Source organism: Anguilla rostrata, chromosome 2, assembly GCF_018555375.3.
Source record: "Anguilla rostrata isolate EN2019 chromosome 2, ASM1855537v3, whole genome shotgun sequence".
In the NCBI taxonomy this organism is placed as follows: Eukaryota; Metazoa; Chordata; class Actinopteri; order Anguilliformes; family Anguillidae; genus Anguilla; species Anguilla rostrata.
In genome coordinates this window covers 20,277,345-20,299,793 of record NC_057934.1, presented here as the reverse complement: position 1 = coordinate 20,299,793, position 22,449 = coordinate 20,277,345, and the positions used below count along the sequence as shown (strand labels likewise).

Below are 22,449 nucleotides of genomic sequence, written 5' to 3'. Positions count from 1 at the left end.
CTGAATGTACTGGTGTGTCTAAGAATGTACTGAGTGTTATACTCTCTCTCTCTGTCTCTCTCGCCCTCCTAGCCTACAGATGACCTGCTGGTGGCCTCGGCTGAGTGTCCTACTGACGACGAGGACATCGATCCCTGTGAGACCAGTTCAGGTGGGTTAGGTTAGTCACCTTTATTATTCCTTCTCTCTGTGCGTTCATGCTGTGCATTCCCCCTTCTTGTCGAGTGTGTACATTGAACGTTCCTGCTTTTCTCTGAGTGTGTCAGTGTTGTGCCTTAGAGCCTTGCCTTTCATCTGCTCTGTGTTACGTTGTACGTGACGTCCTCCTCTGTCCGCATTTGTGTTCTGTGTATTACTTTGGATATGCTGTCTCCATGTGTAGCATAAGCAGTCATTATCACGACCTGGCTTTCGTAAAAGAGTGTCTCTTCGACTCCACCGCAGGACCATTCTTCACTGTGAGATACTGATTTCGGCAACTGTGTCTTTTCTCATTTTCACTTGATCTTTTCTGCTTTTAGTCAAGATGGCCAGGCTCTTTACATAGTGCTAAATGGTTTTAAGACTGTGTGTAGGATCATTTAATGTGAAGAGTAGCCGCTCTTTGCTGACACACCTGCCCAGCCAATGGATGGGTCCATACAGGGAAGCTCTAATGGATGTTCTAGTGACCACACCAACGATCATCAACCAAATGAAAATAACAATGCTGCATGAGCACTATTGGATACAAGGTCCCTGGAAATGACAGTGTGTCTCTGTCTCTTCCTTTTCCTGTCAGTTGGTGGTTGGGGGGGGGGGCATCAGTCATACCACGGTAACAGTAACACCTCCCTCCCACAAGCAGATGATGCACACAGTGATGAAGAGGAAGCAGAGATTGATTCTCCAACACCTTTGCTTTTCCTCATTCTCAGCAGAGACAGATCCCCCACCACGACTCATTATAACATCACACACCTCACTCGCCACCAAGAGACTGAGGCTGCATGCTGTCCCTGTCTCGGGGGGGGGGGGGGTAAATAGATTTGGAGGTCTCTGAGGCCCCAGTTCCCTAGACGTCAGAACACGAGTGCTTTAGAACATCAGGAAGATCCAGAATGTCCTAGGACCTGTTGCTAACCAGGCAGCGACTCATTAGCGCTGTCTGCTGAATTTAACCTAGACTCTGTGAAGAAGGGAACTAGGCTTTCTAGAATGTTCTGGTTCTGGCCCTGTGCCCCAGACATTTGCCGACTGCCTATTTCTACGGTTGTTGAATGTGTGTGGGCGAGGGGGCGGTTGTCTGTAATTGAGAGCCCTCAAGACACTCAAAGACAGCTGAAATTTCTGTCCCTGTCTAAGTCATTGGCCTGTGAGTGAGATCAGATCGCAGATCACACTGTCTCCCTTTAGCTGAGTTTGTATGGGGCAGGATCTTAAACGTTCACCACTTCAATCATTCTTTATCTCTCTCTGTTTCTCAGTATCTAGCACTCTCTCTTTCTTTTTCATTTTTGCATTTTTCATGAGAGGTGAAATCCGTTGCATGGAGCTTTGGGCGCTAACATTGTCTGCACATGTCCCAAGCGCGTGCTTGATTTTGTTTACCCTGCCACTGTTCATGGGCTACTTTTCACACTTAAACTCATGCAAAACTAGGCGAGAGGGGGTGTGATTACCTGCTAATCACATGGGATCATACACACTAACATGAAAATGTAGTGCTAACATACCACAGAGCAGAGCAACAGAGATATCCCATGTGTCGTACTGTTCCAAAACAGGGCTACAGAAAGCCTACCCAGGAACTGGGTTTCCAGGCCAATGAATCAGAACAAGGCGATAAATCAATGAAATTAGAGACTTTGGTTCTTTGTTGTTGTTCATTTGATCTAGTTTAATGCCTTTGTTCTTGTTTGTTTTATAATGTTAAAGTCAGTCCAGACAAGAGTGCCTGCTAAATGTAAAGTCTACAAAATACTCAGAATACTTGTATTGTCCACATCATATGGATGTTTAATACAATGATGGAGTTATAAATATGTAAAAAGTACCATTACAAGTTCGATTGAATTCATTTGCCACCCTTTCAAGAAATAGAATTCATTAAAAAATCCCTTTGATTGTGCATGAGAAGCACAATGGCGCCGGCCTGCTTCACGCAGATGAGAATCGATGTAGCGTCTCTGACAGCACGTTATTACGGCTGACGTCCTTCATTTATTTTTATCTGAGTGGATTAGGAAGATTTGTCTCTGAGAATGTGCCATGCAACTGAAGCCACGCTCTTAGACAAAATTCTCCTCAAGTGGCTGTCAGACACCATGGGCTCCAGAAAATAATAGGGGAGTGACAGATCTCTTGGACCTTAAAAGTACACCCCCCCTACCCACACACACACACACACACACACACACACACACGTGCACATATATATTTGCAATCAAAGTTGCATCACAGAGCCGAGGTTGTATGTGGAAATAATTTAAAGGTAAATTTTTTAATGATTCTGAGGATATGTTTACAGTTCTTTACAGTTTTCTATGTAGTGAGTAGTTAATTTAGGGAGGAAGATTGTGGTAGAAGAAGTGTTCTGTGGAGTGTTCCAGACCAAGTTTGACACAGTGCTAGATGAGGCTGGATAGACTGAAAGAAAGTTTAATAGTGTTTCTTGTCACTGTAGGTAGACTTGTGTAATATACTGTATTCATACACATACACATACTTAGGTCAGGACTGCCCATCCCTGTTCCTGGAGATCTACCATTCTGTAGGTTTTCATTTCAACCCTAATTCTATTCAACCCTGATTCTATTAATTACCAGCACAACAAGATCTCTAGCTGTTGAGTGAGGTGTGCTTTGTTAGGGCTGGAGTGAAAATCTACAGGACTGCAGATCTCCAGGAACAGGGTTAGCCAGCCCTGGGTTATATACTGACTGCATTGGGGGAAATTTCAAGTGTAGCAGCAAAGTTCAGCTACCTTTCTGGCTCATGCAAAGACATATCTGTGTTTTTAGAACAATGACTGTTAATCCAGTGACAGCTGCCAGTGCTCAAAGGCCTTTATTTCTGCACCAGAAGAGATGTTTAATTTCCTTTTTATCTGTTTGCTTTTCTTCCCCTTTCATTTAACATACGTGCCTACTGACTCCAGGGTTGGATATATCAGCATGGCGCTCACTAAGTAATTTTTAGTACAGGAGTAAGAACAAGACAAGTACAATGGAGGAGGATAAAAGCCATTATGTTAATGGCTCTGTGAGGCTGACAGTTTTTAGTGGAGCTATAGAGGTTTAGTGGATCTGCTGCAAGTGGCCACCATCGCCGCGAGATCATTCACAGCAGACGATCTGATGGAAAACGAGGCAAGAATGAAGGATTCAGCAAGACGTCCCTGTCTCCCTGGAGGCCATCACTTCGTTCACACGGCCAATATAAGAAGCTAGTCCATGAATCTGTCTGCACTTCCTACATCCTGGTATCCCTGGAAGACACATAAATTAGTGCATGTGGCAAGACGATGAAAAAATAGTGGATAGGTTGGCAATGCTCTTTCCCTCTGGTAACCATTCAATCTCGCATAACCTCCCTCCACTGTACTTCATCCCTCCAAGAGTTGGGTTTTAGCCAGAGATCCTTGGGGTGTTCAAGAGCAGATTTGATGCTGTGTAACAGATTGGCTGAATGGCCTGTTCTCCTCATCAGACATTCTTATATTTCCTTGTCTGTGTTTGTCAACCTGCTAACCCTCCTTCTCCTCTGGTTGTGGCCCCCACAGCGAACTCCCCGGGCCCTGGAGGGAAGGCGTACCCAGGACCCTCGGAGGTGATCCGGGAGTCCAGCAGCACCACGGGCATGGTGGTGGGCATCGTGGCGGCCGCCGCCCTCTGCATCCTCATCCTCCTCTACGCCATGTACAAGTACCGCAACCGCGACGAGGGCTCCTACCACGTGGACGAGAGCCGCAACTACATCAGCAACTCGGCCCAGTCCAATGGCGCCGTGGTGAAGGAGAAGCAGTCCAACAGCGCCAAGATCTCCAGCAAGAACAAGAAGAACAAGGACAAGGAGTACTATGTCTGATCCTCGTCTTTCTCCAGCCGGCACCAGGCCCCCGCAACGGGAAACGGAGCCAGCAACGGGGTCGGAGGGCGGGGACAGATCCGTTTGTGTATAGTCGTAAAAAAAAAAATTTAAAAATAAAAATCAGACACGATATACTCTTAACAAAAAAAATGGACATTTTCATACTTTATACTCAAGCACATTGGACCAGATGAGATGTAATCGAAGCAACTGTACAGTGTGGGGGAAAAGTGTGGGGGATGAAAAAAGCAACAAAAAAACAGCAGAGCAGAGAGATGCTGAAATCGCATACTTACAATGTATAGAATTTCCAGTCCACTCAGCTAAACAAAAACCGTGCGGTGAGCAAGACGATTCCCTCTCTCGTTTCTGGGAAACGGGGGACAATAACTAGCCAGAGGTTGGCGGCGTGTGTTGGAAAGGGCGAGGGTGGAGAGCGAGACTTTGAGCAGGTGGAGGGGTGGGAGGGGTTTGGGGGGGTGGGGGGACTGGGAGGCTGAAGACAAGCTGTCAGTGTTTTTATTTACATTGCCTGTGTTTGTATTGCTGGACCATTTTCTAAAAAAAAAAAAAAACTGAAAGAAGAGAACCTGAGCGAGTGTAGAAATGAAAAACCGCCAAACCGTTTGTGTTCGAGAAAGAGAGGAGGGAGCAGAATGATGAAATTTAAAAAGACGCAAGAGCTACCTACGTTTGAGGTGCCAAAGTCTTTTCTTTTTTTTTTCTCAAGGAACAAGGAGCACAGACCACTGGGACACTAACAAAGGCAAAAAGAAGACAACAGACATCTTTACTAAAGACACCACTTATATAAAGACACTGAAATTGAAACGAATCCATATATAAATAAATAAAGATAAATCAATACATTCATGTTGAGAGGAAAGATAAAGGAAGTCTTCATATTGACCTGGTTGTGAGATTGAAAGCAGTGGTTTCTTTATTCGGTTTCCTTGACTTGAGTATTGTAAAATGATCTGAGAAAGATTACAGGAGATTAAGGGAGAACGCCATGCACGCAAAAGTATCTTATTAACTATGTTTCTACAGTACAAACACATGTACATGTTCTCTCTGGACAGTGAGTTAAGTGGTGTTTTATCGCCTGTTGTATAGATGATGCAAGATATATCTGCTCTTGGGACTTTTTTTTGTAAAAAAAATAACAATCATGAAAAGGATTTAAAAAAAGGAAATTAAATGTTATTACGTGTTGCTAGCGATAGAACATTTTATGATGCCATCTGCTATGAAAATTTCAGTTTTTCTCTCCTCCTTCAACATTTTTCCCAACTTCTTTTGACTGCCATTTTCCTCCTCCTACTACCCTGCTTTAGCCAGATGTTACAGGAAATGATACACAGGAAGTGGTCAGATGAATTCTGCAGCAGTAGAATGAGGTTGTCATTCAGAGTAATGGGAGTGGCACGCTTCATGACCCGCAGCCATGAGGCATCAATGACTCACTCACTGATCTGAACCAATCAGTGCTTTGGCAGATAACGATTGGCTATTAATTTCTATCATGCACACTTTTGGGTGAGTTCAGTAATTAGGAACATTAACTAACCAAACTGTTTTTGTGAGGAAAACACACACTTGCATTTATTTGTGAGTCACAGTTAACAAAAATGTTTTGAAATGCAGGCTAAAATCTTTGGGTTGGATTAAACTAATCAGTGTAACAGTAGCTCCCACCAATCATAATGTCCATGAAGCCTCTCTCTCCCATCTCTTTTGATATGAGGGACAGACTTACCATAAATACTCAACCAGAGATTTAGTCTCATGTCCCAAAAATGTGAAACGTGAATTTTTAAAATCCCCAAGTAGTAAGAAAAGAAATTTGCCTGTGCCTGCATAGCAAATCTATTCTGCCTTCTTGCCTAGGGAGAAAGGGAGAAGAGAGGGAGACCGTAAAATACATGGTGACATGATGAAAATGCTTTCTTTCTTTTCTTTTCTATTTTGTTTCTAACCGTGCTATTTTTTCTACAGTATTTACTTTTATTTTTATTGTGACAATTCTTTAATGACCTCAAAGTGAAAAAATTTATTATGAAAAAAATAGTTTTGAAAAATTAAATGAACAAATAAAATATTACCTAAGTGAATGAAAGCCTATGATGGAATTATTATTAAAAGGTGTCATATTATTGGTAGATTTATAATAATAATAATAATAATAATAATTATTATTATTATTATTATTATTAATGGTAAATGGACTGCATTTATATAGCGCTTTTATCCAAAGCGCTTTACAATTGATGCCTCTCATTCACCCATTCATACACACACTCACACACCAACGATGAAAGGCTGCCATGCAAGGTACCAATCAGCTCGTTGGGAGCAATTAGGTGATAGGTGTCTTGCTCAGGGACACTTCAACATGCCCAGGGCATTATAATTATAATTATATAATTACATATATTAAAATATTAATTATAATTATATATATATATATATATATATATATATATACATAATATATTATTATTATTATTATTGTTATTATTATAGCACTAGTAGCAGTAGTGAATAATATTCTTACTAAAGTATGTTTTAGTAATTATTTTTAGTGATTACTAACAATCACATGAATGCCTGTGTTTGATTTCTTCTGAGCGAGAGAGAAGAGGGAGAGCAAGAGAGAGAAAGAGAGAGAGAATCCAGTGCCATGAGTTGTTTTCCTTCTGGCTTGGTATTGTGTTGCAGCACTAATGCAGTCCCCTGCCACCCATGATTCTTCTGTAGATTTACAGGCCATGTGACTGGGGAATAAAACCTAGGCTGCAATGTGTCCTTCCTGCAAGAGTGGTGTGTATGGTGGGGAGCAGTGGCTTTCAGCCAGCTGCTATATTTTCCCCCAGGCTCTAGAGACACAGCACTGAGTCCCTTTAGACATAAGGAAGTGTGTGTGTGTGCGTGTGTGTGTGTGTGTGTGTGTGTGTGTGTGTGTGTGTGTGTGTATGTGTGTGCGTGTGTGGTTTATATGCATGTGTACGTTTTCCAATGAATGTGCTTTCACAAGAATGTGCTTTACACTTACTTTGGAAAGATCTTTTAAATGAATGTTGAACATTAATTATCTCAGCTGACAAGCCAGTAAGCAGTGAGCATATTGAATTCTTATCAGTTGATTCAGGTACTGATGCACACCATTGATTTATTTGGATTTTTTAAAAATGTAAAACTATTTCTGCTCAATAAAAGCATTTCAGCACAACATTTCAGCAATATAGCAGAAGAACTCTGCAAAGCAAAATCAACATTTGTGAGTCAGTTGCATGACTACACTCATACCGCTGTGTACAAAGTAGCTTTGATTTATACTTTAGCAGTGCATTCAAAACTGACTGTATCGTGTATGTGCATTTTTACTATTGAACTGCATGAAATGATTTTCCAGTCAACAAGAGTGCAATACAAATGTTAAATTGTGATACAGACACTTTCAACGGTAACAACATAAACAATCGTTACTGCGCATGCGCGTTGTTCTGGCCCTAACTTAACTTCCGGCACACTTCCGCAAACAATGAATAAGAACAGAGTCCCTCTAGACTATTTCTGATAACAAGCAAAATAAATAACAAGTAAATTACATTAGATAGCTAGTTAAAACTCTGTCTAGCCAGTATTATTTGGGGTTACCAGTCGAAGAAAAGAACCGTTACTTGGCCAAACTCAAATGCAATAACGTTACACTACCGGAAAAATGTGACAGAAATAGATAGTGTTGACAGTATTGCACCTTGCTGAGCATCATACATTCCTTGTATAATCCATAACTATTCTGGTCACATGCACATTCCTGTGTAAAAAGTGCACTCCTTCTATGACATTGCTTAAAAACGATGATTACGATACACAAACTGGGGCTAGTGGGCAGCATAGCCAATGCAATTACTGTAGGTTATTTATTTGTATAGCATGCATTGATGAAAAACATTGTGGCTCTTAATACTTTGGGTCATCTTGCTAGGTTACCATAACAAAAAATGATCAGGCAATGTAACGCTGTCAAGTCATTGGAAACAGGTATCATAATGTTAGTTCAAAACGTAGCTAAAGCGTATCAACTACTAGCATTTATCTAATGTTACTGTGTATAATATATCCAATGTTAGCTACGTTTAGCTAGCTAGCTAGCTACAATCAATTTAGTTAGCTAATTGTTCATAACTATTGAAGGCTTGTTACTGGTCAGCTAGATATTAGCTATTGCTTATCATGAGTTTACCTGAAACAAAGTCAGTGCTAGAGTGAGTGCACCATTTTGACCACCTTCGTTCGACAGACAGGAAAACGTAAACTGATTTGCAACTATATATGAAATAGGTGAAGTATTGGTAACAACCTGTACCTAGTTATGTAGGAAAAATGTCCTTGTTATCCTCCCGTGGTTATTTTTTCAGCACTTTCAGAACTTTCTGCCACTTTACTCACTGTCTTGCCACTTTACTCACTGTCTGCTATATTGCAAATTCCCTAATTGCCGTTTCCACCCTCTCCCCCACGCTGCCGGCGGGGCTCTTGCCCCAACCCTTGAGAGTGCTTCGAGAGTCGTCTGGTCTCCCCCACTTCTGCAGTCCAGCCCCTCCTTCGTCATTGCCTCCACCCTGCCCACATCTGCCGCCGCCTGCTGTTCCCCATCACCGCCACCCGGCCCCACCCATCATCTGAGCCACATCACATATCATATCTTGTGCATAAACTGGCTGACATGCTGGTCACCAGTCGGCACCCTGAGCCGACCAGAGGAGGATGGGTTTCCCCCTTGAGCCTGGTTCCTTCCAAGGTTTCTCCCCATCTGCCACAGGGAGTTTTTCCTTGCCTCTGTTGCCTTAGGCTTGCTCCTGTGGGGGTTTAGGCTAGGGTTGTCTGTAAAGCGTATTGTGACAACTGTTGTAAAATACGCTATACAAATAAAATTTGATTTGATTTGATTTGATTTGATTTCACAATTTTTTTTTCTGTGCCGGCAAATAAGTCAGAGGTGGTCCAGCGCTAGCTTTTGGTTGCTAAGGGGACGTGTATGGACCACCCCATATAAATGAATGGAACTTGACATAAATTTGCTAGTATCCTGTTGTGCGTATTTGAGGTTAATAAGAGAAAGGGGGGTCTCTATCAGCACTAGGAATCACAGTCTATGAATCCGTACATACTCACTGTTGTAACCCAAGTCGCAGGACACAAAATAGCTGTTAGGAAAGCAGTTTGAAATTATGAAGCAACGTCTGCGCCATTGGCTTTAATGGGTTGCCATGAAACAATTACGAGCATGTTGCTTGTCTTAAGTTGATATAGTAAATAAGGCTGTATTAGTATTACTAAATGTGTATGAATGAAGTTGATTTTTTAAAATACAGTTTAGCATGTGTATTTTTACAGGACTTACATTTTAATAGGTAAAAATTCCAGTTATTTCTCAAAAATACAAAGTAACAACGGGCAAGTACCAGCTATAATAATCGCAGGGATTCAAGCAATTAGTTTCACAATTCCCTAGTGGGGTTACAAAGTTAAATTATGTATTTTTACACATTTTTGAAATGTAGTTTGTTCCTGAGGTCAGGTTGCACCCCACAGCACAACAACATGAGCCCAACATCAGTCTGCTCATCACTTTAACTTTCACTCCACTTGTAATCGGTGTCATATTAGCCAGTAAACACAAACCTAATAATAAACAAATAAAGTGCAGTAGTTAACTTAGGGCCAAGCGCATAACCTTGGCAATGCACGTGCCTCCAATGAAAGCATCTATATTAATTAAATGATCTATTTAAATAATCATTTGGCATCCTATTAATGAGGGTTTTATAAGACATTACAGTTTTGATGAAGGAAGGGAGACTAACATGGAACTTACACTTGTCTTGGTAATCCATACAATTAAACTGAATATGCAAATGGCACAAAGGAGTTTTAATGATGCAGCCAATGATGTAGCTCTTACTGCCCATGTCAAGCGGAGTTCAGCAGAAGTTAAAATTGTGGAGGGTGAGCTGGGGTGTTCTATTAAGATACAGCCTCTCTACATATCAACAGTGCAAACACTGGCCATTATCTTGTAAATGAACGCAAGCACAAGCATTTTTGTTGTTCCAGGAATTCTCCATGTCATCCATTTTCTATTTTTATAATTTATAGTTTCTATTCTCACATCCCTTAAATGTCACATTTTTGATGTATTTCAGATAAAATAGATTTTGTCTGGTTGAATCATTCATTGTTAATATTGTAGTCATTATGTATTATTTAATATTTATATTATACTAAATAGCAACCTGTCTTGTATAGATCCATGACATAATGACATTATGATTTGTACGTGTTTCCATGTATTACTGTGGTAAATAGCCACTGAATTATAATCTGTATTAAGTCTATGTTTTGGTTTTATTTTTTAAAAATTGTTTGGGGTTTTCAGCATGGGTCAATGATTTAGGAGGCCTTGAGATAAAAAAATAAATAAAAAGTAGTCTACACTGCAAGTTTTTTTATCACAAATTCTTTGAAAGACAAGGTACAATCAGTAATCACCTCTCAGCGTCACCTTCCAGAACAACCTGGTGTAACATATGTAACATATGGATGGTAATAAAATGAGCAGGCTGGGCAATGTTATGTTGGGCACATTTATTTACATGTAATAATGATAGTTTGAATACTTTGGCGAAAGGTAACTGCCGTTCTCTACTCTCCATAATCCCTCCATGTTGCAGAGAATGCTCCATGATTTTCTCTTTCATGCCTCTGCTTTGGCTTGTGCGAGAGGCCACCTACAGCTTTCCTGAAATCTTTTCTGTGGTGTTTCAGCAGAGGCTTTTCTAGATAAAGCATGAATCTAAACACCTAATTTGATGTCTTCTGCAAGATACTGAAGATGAACTAGCACAGGCACCTTAATTGCTTCATTAAAATTGTTGTCGGTTGTGCTTATAACACATAGCTAGCTGACTGGAAATGTGGAAAGCAACGGCTGGGTGCCGTATCCAGAAAAATCATCTGCACTTGGTGCAGTGAGTGATGAACCAGGATTATTTACATCACCAATGCTCAAAAAATGTTTTCCTTTCAGAGCTGTAAATCCTGTTTGTATGTCCCTGAAGACAGAACAAAACAGAGAAGATAAGGAGTGAGAAAGAGTGAGAGAGCAAGGGGGGGGGGGCAGAGACAAAAATGGAGTGAGGGAGAGAGAAACAGCTCAATGGATCCTTTGGGACTGAAAGCGTAGTGTCAGTCTGCAGCTCCATACTTCCCCTCTGTGCAGTTTCCGCTGTTTGAACTCTACAGGGAGGCAGATCATGCTGACAGTATGCTGTTTCACAGAATGCGCAGCTCTTTTTGAGGAATTCTTATATTTGTTTTTGGAGCTTCACATAAAATAACATTCTAGAATATCCTGCATGCAGGTGGGAGACAAAGCAACGTACAGTTATACTGGGATATAGTATGATGTATAAATTTTGTAGGTTCCACATCCTCCTCTCCCTTAAATTTCAGAGGAAGAAGAATCCAATGTGTAAAGTGCCCATTAATTAATTAATTAATTTATTTATTTATTTATTTACTTTCTTGAAAGTGACATCATGCAAATTTTTCCAAGAGAAAAACTATCTCATTTAGTTTTGCTTGGCTCTCTTCTCAGTATCATTAAGGCCTACTTCAAAACACGGATAAGGTGGTCTATGTGGCAGTCTTGCTAACATGAGCACACATATTGCTGCAACCAACTTACACATCAGGCACCGTTAGCAACAAAAGTATGACACAGCACTGACTCACGGCTGGAAGAAGCAAATATAGAGATTCAGAGATACCTGGTTATGTAATATTGTACCAGGTCACAGTATTAAAGTTCATTCTCCCTACAGGAAAGAGCATATTTGTCACAAAGGAATTGTCACATCCAGAATTAGTTACTGTCTTGAGGCAATGACAGGTCATACACACACTGATTGCCATTCTGTTTATGAACTATGCTTCTGGAAGGCAGGTCCAATACATGTTGAATGCCTTAATTTGGTTTGGGATAGCTCAGGTGCCTGAAATGGGGCTATATGCTATTTTACCATATAGGGTGTCTTCTTGAATTAAATTCTGGACAGCCAGACAATAGTCCTCCTGGAGTTTCACTTTCACAGAGAAATTACTTTATTGACCTTATCCTTTAAGCAAAACAGGATGATTAGTCTTCCATAAATGGAAGGGAGCAAAGGGGAGCAACAATATAGTGTAAATATTAAAAATACTAAAACTGCAATAATAATAATAATTCGAATCAACTAGGACACAGAATACATTTTTTAATGACACTGAAAGAACAGTTTCTTAGCCTCAGTCATGGTAACACCAGATTAAATAAATTTAATAATAACAACAACACTAGAACAACAACAACAATAATAATAATAATAATAATAATAATTATACATAACAACTAGGACAAAGAACATATTTTTAAAGACACTCAAAGAGACTTTCCTAACCTTAGCCAAGGTGAGAGCAGTGCCACTTGTCAATCTGTATAACAACTGGTATTCTCTGTAGCCTGTCTCTCTTTCATGTCCTTATGAAAGTAAGGAACCCCTTTGGAATCTGTATCCTGCTCAGCCACCCGACCCCCACCCAAGCAGACATGCCCTGGCCCCTCAAACCGAAAATACAATTTCAAACAAAAATAGAAAACGTTCAACGTTTTCTTTCTCTCTGTCTGACACACAGGTATGAGTCACATTGTGCCACTGTTGACCCCAACACTGAGCTCACCTCCACCATAGCATTTCCCAGTGCATAGTCCATAACGAGTACTTAAAATCTCTTCAGCCTCTGACTGAGAAAGTGGTGCTACCATTATCTGAAAAAGGAAGTCTAGAAATGATAGTAAATTATGGCATAGCTAGTGAAATCACTTAAGGGCACGGTATTTAATGCCAACGGTGACTACCGTTTCCTGAATAATTAGGGTTGGTGAAGTATTCATGTTCATCTGATATACTGTAGTGTCATGATCTTGTTTGATGGTTTCTCTACCCTGACCAGCGGGGAAATTTAATGTGCCAATCAGTCGGTGAGAGAGACTGTCTGATTTTGGAAACACCATTACAACAGTTTGCATGGTTCATCTTGCACAGAATCTTCCAGGAAGGTTAGAGGTTAGGGTAGAAGAATGGGTACAGACTTGGAAGGGAGTGGAATATCTGGTGGATCTCTAACCTGTCCTCAGACTCAATATGTGTATGTGGCTTTTTTTTTTTGAAAGATGAAAACCTAAACTTTCCATTTTAGCAAGGTAAAAAAATAATATATTTTTGAAAAAAAAAAACTTAATTCTTTAAAATCGTTCTTTTTTTCCTTACCTCACTGCATTTTCTTGATTCATTCTGAACACGTCACAAGGAAAGGCAAAAGGGAAGTGGGAGGAGATATGGAAAAGAGAAAAATAAAGGAAATGGTTCAGAATTCAGAAATCCTCGCCTACCCCAATATTTTGGGTAATATTGTTCACAAGTGCCGTAGAAACATACAACGCATTTGAGTTCCAGTTCCATTGCGTTTTACCTTGACTTCAGTAACGAATGGCACTTTGTAACAATTCCATTTTAGAAATAATGTTGACAATGTGCTATGACAAATTAAATATTTTTAATTTATTCACTGAATTATAACCATTTGTATTTTTTTGTTTTGCATATTTTCTGTTATATTTGCATTGCTACAAGGTATGTTATATGTTATACATTTATGTAGCTACCGTACATCTTTTTATGATCTGTTTTTCTTGTGATTTACATTTCTATAATTATAATTCCTTGATTCCTTCCTGTGCATAGTTATGCACCACCTGTATGAAGCAAAGCCTTATGGAGCTTGCAGTCATGTATAGCCCAAATCCCTTTCACAAAGGATGCATCCTTGTATCCTCATCTAAGAAGGTGAACAAGGACAAATCATGTTTCCTTCCTTTATTTATTAAACAGTTTGAACATCTTGTGTCACCGCAGTCAGTTAGCCCTTTCCAACCGGAATGCAGCATGCATTTTAGTGTTCAAACGCAGACATAGTCAGATATGAGACAAGACAGACAGGTGAGAGGGGCGTGGCCAGGCATGACAGCCGTGGGGGAGGCTTGGTAAAGCGTGGGGATAGACACGCAGGTTAGGGAGGCGTAGTGAAGTGTGACAGGAGATGTAATTAAGGAAGGAGCGAACTGTGCTATTTTGTTTTTGTGCAGCACTGTATGCCGAGAGACAAAAATACTGCATCAGCGGAGAGGAAGAAGCATCTCCCACAGGAAATGAAAAGTAGGTCAGCGTACGGTACTGTGAAAAAAGGAAATACAAAGTATGTGAGATACAAGTCAAAATCATTGCCATTCATTACAATTACATTTCTGCCATGTCAATGTTAATGTTGGCAGCAGGGCGCATATATTTTAAAATAAACTTTTTAAAAATGCAGCATTTCTGAGCATCTAGGTCAGTAATTGGTGCTCAGAAACAAGACGTGCTCACCATGAGAGAAGACTGGGTCCTCCAGCTTCAGGTTTGAGTCCCAGTCTCCATTGTATGTCAGCAGCCAGATATTGACACAGTCCACAGCAACAGCCCACAACAAATGCCATCATCCTGCCGGGTGTGTAGGTTTCATTCGTAAAGTTGTTAACAACAAGAGGTGTGCCCCTCCTCTGTTCTTCACTAATTTGTCTGCAGTACTACGCAGCCTGTAGGCCTTAAAATCGGAGAACTGGAGGACGAATAGAGAAGACATGGCGATCAGATACAGTAGTCCTGGGATGGGGTATGGGTGGTATTCTGATGAATCGAGAGAAGAAAACTGGGGTTTCTCCCATGGAAAGGAATTTGTTTTAAAACTGAAGATGAGATACAGCATGTGCTTTGTATGCTCTTATATATTGAAACAAATAAAGGGTGTTCTGCTTATGACTTTATCTCAGCTTGGTCTCAGACTTATTCTTGTTCTTTCTTTACACTAAATTATGTAGCTATTTCTGCAAAAACAAGGTTTAAAAAAAAACAATAAAAGGAATTATTTATTAATAAGTTGATGAATTGACAAACAACTATGTAGTGTGACAATAGACCTCCTGCAAAACACAAAAAAAGAATGTCATGCAAGGCAGAATTTTATTCTCCTCCTGCACAGCCAAAGTAAAGTGGTGACAAAACCCGCCTTCCAGCCATATACCCAGGGAGAGAGGAAGTAGCAGCATGCAGTTTCTCAAGGTGGAGAAAAGGCGGAGTTTTGTTCCTTCAAGGTCGACGAGAGGGTTTAGTACAGTGACCGTTGCTCCAACGACGGGAAAAATAATCACACTGCATTTTCTTGCTGTTTGCTTTTTCCCACTGTTATTTATAGAGTCTGAAAAAACTTTGACCACAGAGACAGAATGAGAGAGAAAGAGAGAGAGACAGAGAAGGGGAGCGAAAAATGAAACATGGAGGATAATGAATGCCAAAGAGATAGAGAGGGAAAGGGAGAGAAAGCGCCACCGAAAGAGAGAGGCATGTACTCATATGTATGCCTCTGTGTCAGTACATCAGCTGTATACTGCTGAGCTGTCAGCAGCAGTCCAAATGCACACAGACAGAAGACTGAATGGACAGGGATTAGATGCCTGAGGGTTCGGCCTTCCCATCCCTGCTGGCCAGAACACCAATGGCAACCTGTCTAGCCACAGAGTTCTGTGGGCACTGATTGGACGAGGTGGGCAGCTTGGCGGGTTCTAATGAGCGTGCTCACTTGGGCGGTCACGTGGAGCCCCATCGCTGTCAGCTGAGATGTGTAGGCATGAGGGATAATATGAGCTGCCTGTAGCTATCTGCAGGCTATGTACCCTCTGACACCCACGCCACTCTCCCAACCATGTAGCTTCATGCATTAAAGAGCTATTACTTATCTGATCAATCTCAGGAGCTTAAGAACACATTAAGTTCATTTGTTTATGCATGAATTATGAAATGTTACAAATGAATATAACAAACCAGCCTCAGAAAAAAAATAAAATACATACATATATATACGGCCACTTCATTAGGTACACCTGTTCAACTGCAAACCACACCCGTTAACGCAAATATCTAATCAGCCAATCATGTGGCAGCAACTCAATGCATTTAGGCATGTAGACATGGTCAAGACGATCTGCTGAAGTTCAAACCAAGCATCAGAATGGAGAAGAAAGGTGATTTAAGTGACTTTGAACGTGGCATGGTTGTTGGTGCCAGACGGGCTGGTTTGAGTATTACAGAAACAACTGATCTACTGGGTTTTTCACACACAACCATCTCTAGGGTTTACAGAGAATGGTCCGAAAAATAGAAAACACCCAGTGAGCGGCAGTTCTCTGGGCAAAAATGCCTTGTTGATAGCAGAGGTCAGAGGAGAATGGCCAGACTGGTTCGAGCTGATTGAAAGGCAACAGTAACTCAAATAACCACTCGTTACAACCGAGGTATGCAGAAGAGCATCTCTGAACGCAAACCACGTCAAACCTTGAAGCAGATGGGCTACAGCAGCAGAAGGCCGGGTGCCACTCCTGTCACCTAATGAATGGTCGGTGAGTGTATGTGTATATATATATATATATATATATATATATATATATATGCAATCGGTCAGCAGTGGCCAAGTCAGGTTGGGGCATCGTTCAAATGGTAAATGGACTGCATTTATATAGCGCTTTTATCCAAAGCACTTTACAATTGATGCCTCTCATTCGCCAGAGCAGTTGGGGGTTAGGTGCCTTGCTCAAGGATACTTCTACACGCCCAGGGCGGGGTTTGAACCGGCAACCCTCCGACTGCCAGACAATCGGTCTTACCTCCTGAGCTATGTTCAGATTGGGGCATGTTATTTGAACAATTTAACTTTCTTTTTTGTTTAAGAAGAGACCCATTTGGGCTGCAGAGTGGCTCATCCTGTTGAGTTCCTTGGTTGCAGCGCAGCCAGGGTTGTCTGTGAAGCATAGTGTGTCAATTGTTTGTGAAATGCACTATATAAATACATTTTTACTTGATTGCATAAGGACAATAAGTTCCGGCTGACTACAGGCATAGTGGCTTAGGGGGGTGTGCTTCTAAGGAAGGTGCTTCATTTTGTCTGATGTGAGCCATCTTATTTGGTTATTTCTTGACTTGTCTCTCTTGGAGTTGCTGGTTGAGGGACAATACCAATGTCCTCCTCATCTGACAATTCATCATCATCAATATTGATTTCATGACTGCTTTTATTTTCACGTACTTCCTCCTCGATTTCACTGTCCTGATCAAGGACTTGTTCCAGAACCTCCTGCTATCACCTTTCTGCTATTGCTAATTTTCTAATATTGCTAATAGAAAGTAAATGATGATGGCGAGTGCAACGTCCTTAGGACCCACAATACAATGACCCTTTTATATTGTTCACCCCCTTCCCTACCGAGAGTATAGGTGGAAGTTTTCACAAGAGAAATATACGGTTCCTGTCATCACCATGTTAGCATTATCAGTGTAATAGTACCATTCTGAACTAGGTGATTACACATCATCGACACAAGAACAAGGCTCTGTGCTGACACTCGGGAAGTTCTAGGGCAGAAGTAAAAACAATTTAAGAAAAGTGAAGGCCCACTGTTTACTGCCCTAAATGCTGCATGTCTGCAGTTCCATTCACTGAAAGCAGCACATGACAGTGTGGGAGCATTGCTGCCAATCATCATCTGTGCATAATTAGAGACAATTGGTACAGATTACTGTGAAGAGGTGAAGAGCTAAGGCGATAATAGACTGACAATAACACTTTATCGACCTCTTGCTGAGGAATGACTGAATTACAGGTGAAAAAACGAATAAACGTATCCTAATTATATTATGTTAAAATAGAATGTGCGAATAACCACATTTCAATGAGTTATAGGTATAAAAAGGTGGAAACAAGTTTTTTTTAAAAAGCTTTGTATTTACTTAACTTATTTCTATACACACAGTTCAATCCTTGACCCTACTTGACCTATGAACTAAAACAGCATCTGCACTTCCCCAGAAGCTGATGCTGTGACACAAAACCAGTAATATTCATGAAATATATATATTTTTTGGTGATTCTAGCAGCACCATTGCATCTTTTTTTTGTTGTTTTTCTCTATTCATTGCTGTACTTTCCATACTATTCTATCCCTCATTACCATCTTCCTCTTACCTTATTCTTCGTTTCCACTTTTCTATGTCCAGCTCTCCCATTATGTTTGATGGGCAATCAAGGCTGTGACACCGTGGGCTTCGAGAAGGTGGCTGGCAGCTCGGAATTCTCAAAACTCATCACAGCAGCCTGTGGAGTTCTCAGAACCAATCAACGCACCTGTCACTCAAAGACAAATGGCTCAAACAGAATCCCGAGAGAGGATAAGTTCTGGAACATCATGTTGTGAGCCCAGAGAGGCATCTGCTTGATTTGTGCTGTTTTTTTTTTTTTGTTTGTTTTTTTGAGCACTCTTCATTAAGGTGACGCTTACATGATGTTAATACAATGTAGTTGTACTGTATATCTAAACATAATGCAATTGCATTGCATTTCAGTGCTACACAACTACTAAGCAGTGTCCCGTTATAAACTATATTTATCCAAAACGTTATGATGGATTTGTGACTATTGGCTTCGCTATGGTTGGAGGTGAAGGTCAAGGGTTTGAGTTAAGGTCAGGAACAAGAAGGAGGACAAGGGGTATTCAGGTGATGTGCAAATCACCCAGCTATTTTCTCCGTTTGTTTCTATGTCATTTCTTTGCTGCAATGTTCACAAGCTGTGTGAGCTGTCGACCAGAAGTGAATTGGCGGGCAAGCCATGCCAGGCCAGGTACACATGTTTGTAGATGACATGTCAATACCTGTCTGCTTTGAGTTGAACTCCCTCTGGAGCTGGTAACTGAGCACTTACTGAATGGTGAATTCATTGTTTCCTCTTCTTCACTCTTGAATATTTATAAAAATGTTCATGTGTCATTTTGCAGTGCACTAACACCCAAAACAAGTGAGCGCCACACAGAGCAGCCTGCATTCCATTATTTATTTTCCCACTGCAGCTCCAACCTCGACTACTGGGGCTTGGCTTCGGATACTTATCCGGCTCCAAATGTGACATAGCAGGCTCAGGCCTGGCATAGACTGTGACCATTGACCTTGAGCAGATGGACAGCGCAGTGACTGTGACTGTGTGGGGGCAGACAGCACAGAGACTGTGACCATGCAGAGACTGTTATAAAGGGCAGATGAATCAAGCTGTGCGGGGATGAAGTGTGACCTGGGGAAGGGATTTGAAGCGACATCTTCTCTCTCCTGGAGCTTCCAGGGTGAAGTGATTTTCTCTGTTATTTCTCATGTATTTGCCCCTGGAGTTGAGCAGCAGGGAGCTGAGAACAGCGCATGGAGTCAAAGGGTGACGGAAATCAGAGAATCACTGGCAATGACAAACAAGACAAAACCAGGGAGTTAAGCCTACTATAAATACAGCAGAATAAGGTAACAAGTTTCTTCAAGTACTGTAACGCAATATACTCTTAAGTACACTACTACTGAGGCACAGTACTACAAAAGAAGATAATATTTTATGATGCTACATAATATTTAATTATGCCACCATGACCCTGACCTGGACTATACGCTTATGGATGATTGGATGGATAATATTCAATTGAATAAGCATTAGTTGGTTGAAACTGATCTGATCTCAGTACAGACATGCATCGTGACTGGGATGACCAATTACAGAGGAAGAGGACAGCCAGTCACCCCAAGGATGTGGAGTGATGACATCTGGGCCGCCATGCAGGGTTTGATAATTGATTGGAAGCATGGAGGAGCTGTTCCATTACCTGCTCTATAGACTACTCATATGTAGTTAAATGATCACTGGAAACTTTACTTTGTAAATGAGGAGAGGTATGACATAAGAATGCTTGGGATCATTTCAGCCAAATTATGCGGCTACATCCTGTATTAACTGCAGGGATTCAGTGGCCCAGGAAGAGAAACTACCAAGAAAAGAATGGAAATAGTGCAGCCCTGAGAGTAGCAAGGATGAATGGATTGATGAAGAGCTGTGGGGATGGGGTGGCTCATTCGAATGTTGCATAGAAACAATCCGGATACCCAACTCACTGCCGCTATTTGAGAGGAGAAGGAGCGTGGATCATTTACTTTAACGCTCGTTTCTGATCTTGCAATTGTGTGCTCTCACGTTCGGTTTCCTTTTTCCTTTTTAAATCGAAGGTGCCCATGCTGATTTCACCACCCTGGAACGATCCCTTTTTTATTGCAATGCGAGACAACAAAATTACTGTGACTAATTCCCACCGATGCCATTCTACAGCAGGAGCTCTGGTACGAGCAAGGCGAGAGGGTTCCTGCAGAGCCGTTTCAAGTGCAGCCATACGCCGTTCTTCATTAGCTCCTCCCAATTACAGATACAGATGGAGCACAAACCCACCTGTGCGTATTTAAACTGCAGCAATGGCACCAATCTCACCATGTACGTATGGGCACTAGTGACCTATATCAACATGTAGGACAGGATGAGTTGTGAAATTTGTACACAAATTGAAAGCAAAAAATAAACTGGCTGTTGGCAGTGTTGGGAAACTAGGCTTGCTGTTTGGTGAACTGTATCCATCTGTATGCCTCATGCCTTCAGAAACTGAAATCCACCTTAACCATGGGACAAGAACCTTTATTTATTTATCAATTTATTGAATTCTGATATTATGGGTAGAACTGAGATGATTACTCTGTTGAAAATATTGTTTCCTTCTTTCTCTTATTTTATTTTCTTGAATTTATGCTCAACCTGTTGATACAGAATATTTCATGAATATGTTGCAACCACCAATGTATATTTGAAAATGTACATTATGCATGTGCATTATGCCACTGGGTAGCAAATGGTTAAACCTGTCCCCACAAATGTTGCAGTACAATCTACGCCTTCGATAGCAAGGTGGGAGAGGGGGAGGTTGTGGTCTAAGTATATCAATTTGGGGTGACGTAGCCTCCTGTGTAGACATTATACTGACAGTGGCCTTCCTGGATTTGTTCCTGCAACCTTTTAGTTCAACCATATTGTTTCACTGAAGCTCTGCCTTGCGGTGCCATGGTCCCTGTGCACAACTGTGGTAGGAGTCCTGGTAGGGTTTAGCATTGACACAGCCAGGATTCGGTTCCAGACTGCAGGGGCACCTTCAGATCACTGAGACCAGGTCTTATGGCTGTTTACCCCCACACTTTTCCCTGTGTTTGTACTATACCGTGTAGCCGGATGACACGCGCTTCCAAGTGTCCGCTGCAGGTCCCCAGGAGCTGTGGGCTTTACGCAGCTGAATCAACATTTGTTTTTGTTTTTTTGTTTTGCCTCATTAATTTAAGATCCTTGTGATGCACTCCCTCGAGTTCCGTTTTAGCTGTGAGAGCAGAACAGCCGGAGGCAGAGAGGAGAAACGAGGACAGAGTCCATAACGCCTCCAAACCCATCACCCCCCTCGCCGGGGGTCATGAACAATCCTGTGAAGCCGCTCGGTGAACACGAGTGGAAAAAATTACCCGGGATTTATTTCAGAAAGCCCTTCATTTGCTGATAACAATCAGCCCTGCATACATTACAGTTTTGCCATAGACTTGCTTGCACGCCGTGGCTCTTTTCTTTTTTTTTTTATTGCTATGATTTTGCTTGATTGGGCCTTAAGGAGGAAACTGTAATGTGAGCACAACCTCAATAAGGGACTATTGCCAATGTTTAGTGACTATGAGATAAATGACTATTAAAGCGAAGCAATATGTTTTAATGGGGGAAAGGAGACAAGGTGGAACCTGTGGTGTCCTTGTTACTGTACGAGCACCCCAATTAACTTAGCATAGCCCACTCACAGAATGGACAGCACCAACCCAAATCACAGGACCGTTGAAGGACCATGGACAGCACCAACTAATGTAGCAGCAGCTGTAGCTTCCAGCTAATCATGGCACACGCTGCCAATTACCGTATCAATGATCTCATGTCCTTATATAGAAGCCCAGCTCTCAGACCTTCAAAGAAAGGTCTTTTGTTGATATAACTTAAACTGAGTGGTACTTTTGTCTTTATGCAGCACAAGCTTTCGTGTTCCTGTAAATGGAATAAGGTAATTTCTCTTTTGTTTGCTTGGTTGTGTTGCGTTGCGTAGCCTCGCAGCAGACAAAATGAGGCAGACAGAATACAGACCATTGCTTCTGCTGTTCCGCCTGCTCCCGCTTCTCCAATGACCTGCTCACAAAGCGCCACATCCAGCACTGTGGCAGATGGATTTGGGCACAGCGCATTATTATTTCATGAGAT

The 22,449-nt window shown here is 41.4% G+C and overlaps 1 protein-coding gene across 22 annotated transcripts in view; it reads left to right on the top strand.

Moving 5' to 3' along the window:
- nrxn1a (neurexin 1a) overlaps positions 1–4,685 on the top strand; it is a 252,478-nt gene extending 247,793 nt beyond the window's left edge. For 13 of the 22 annotated variants that reach the window (XM_064321124.1, XM_064321133.1, XM_064321118.1 and 10 more), the window contains 2 exons: positions 73–160; positions 3,764–4,685. In XM_064321124.1, the coding sequence (XP_064177194.1) occupies positions 73–160; positions 3,764–4,068 (393 nt within the window). In that variant the 3' untranslated portion in view covers positions 4,069–4,685. The remainder of the gene's footprint in view (positions 1–72; positions 161–3,763) is intronic. The other 9 variants (XM_064321125.1, XM_064321134.1, XM_064321123.1 and 6 more) reach the window with 1 other exon arrangement.
- Positions 4,686–22,449: the final 17,764 nt, after the last annotated feature.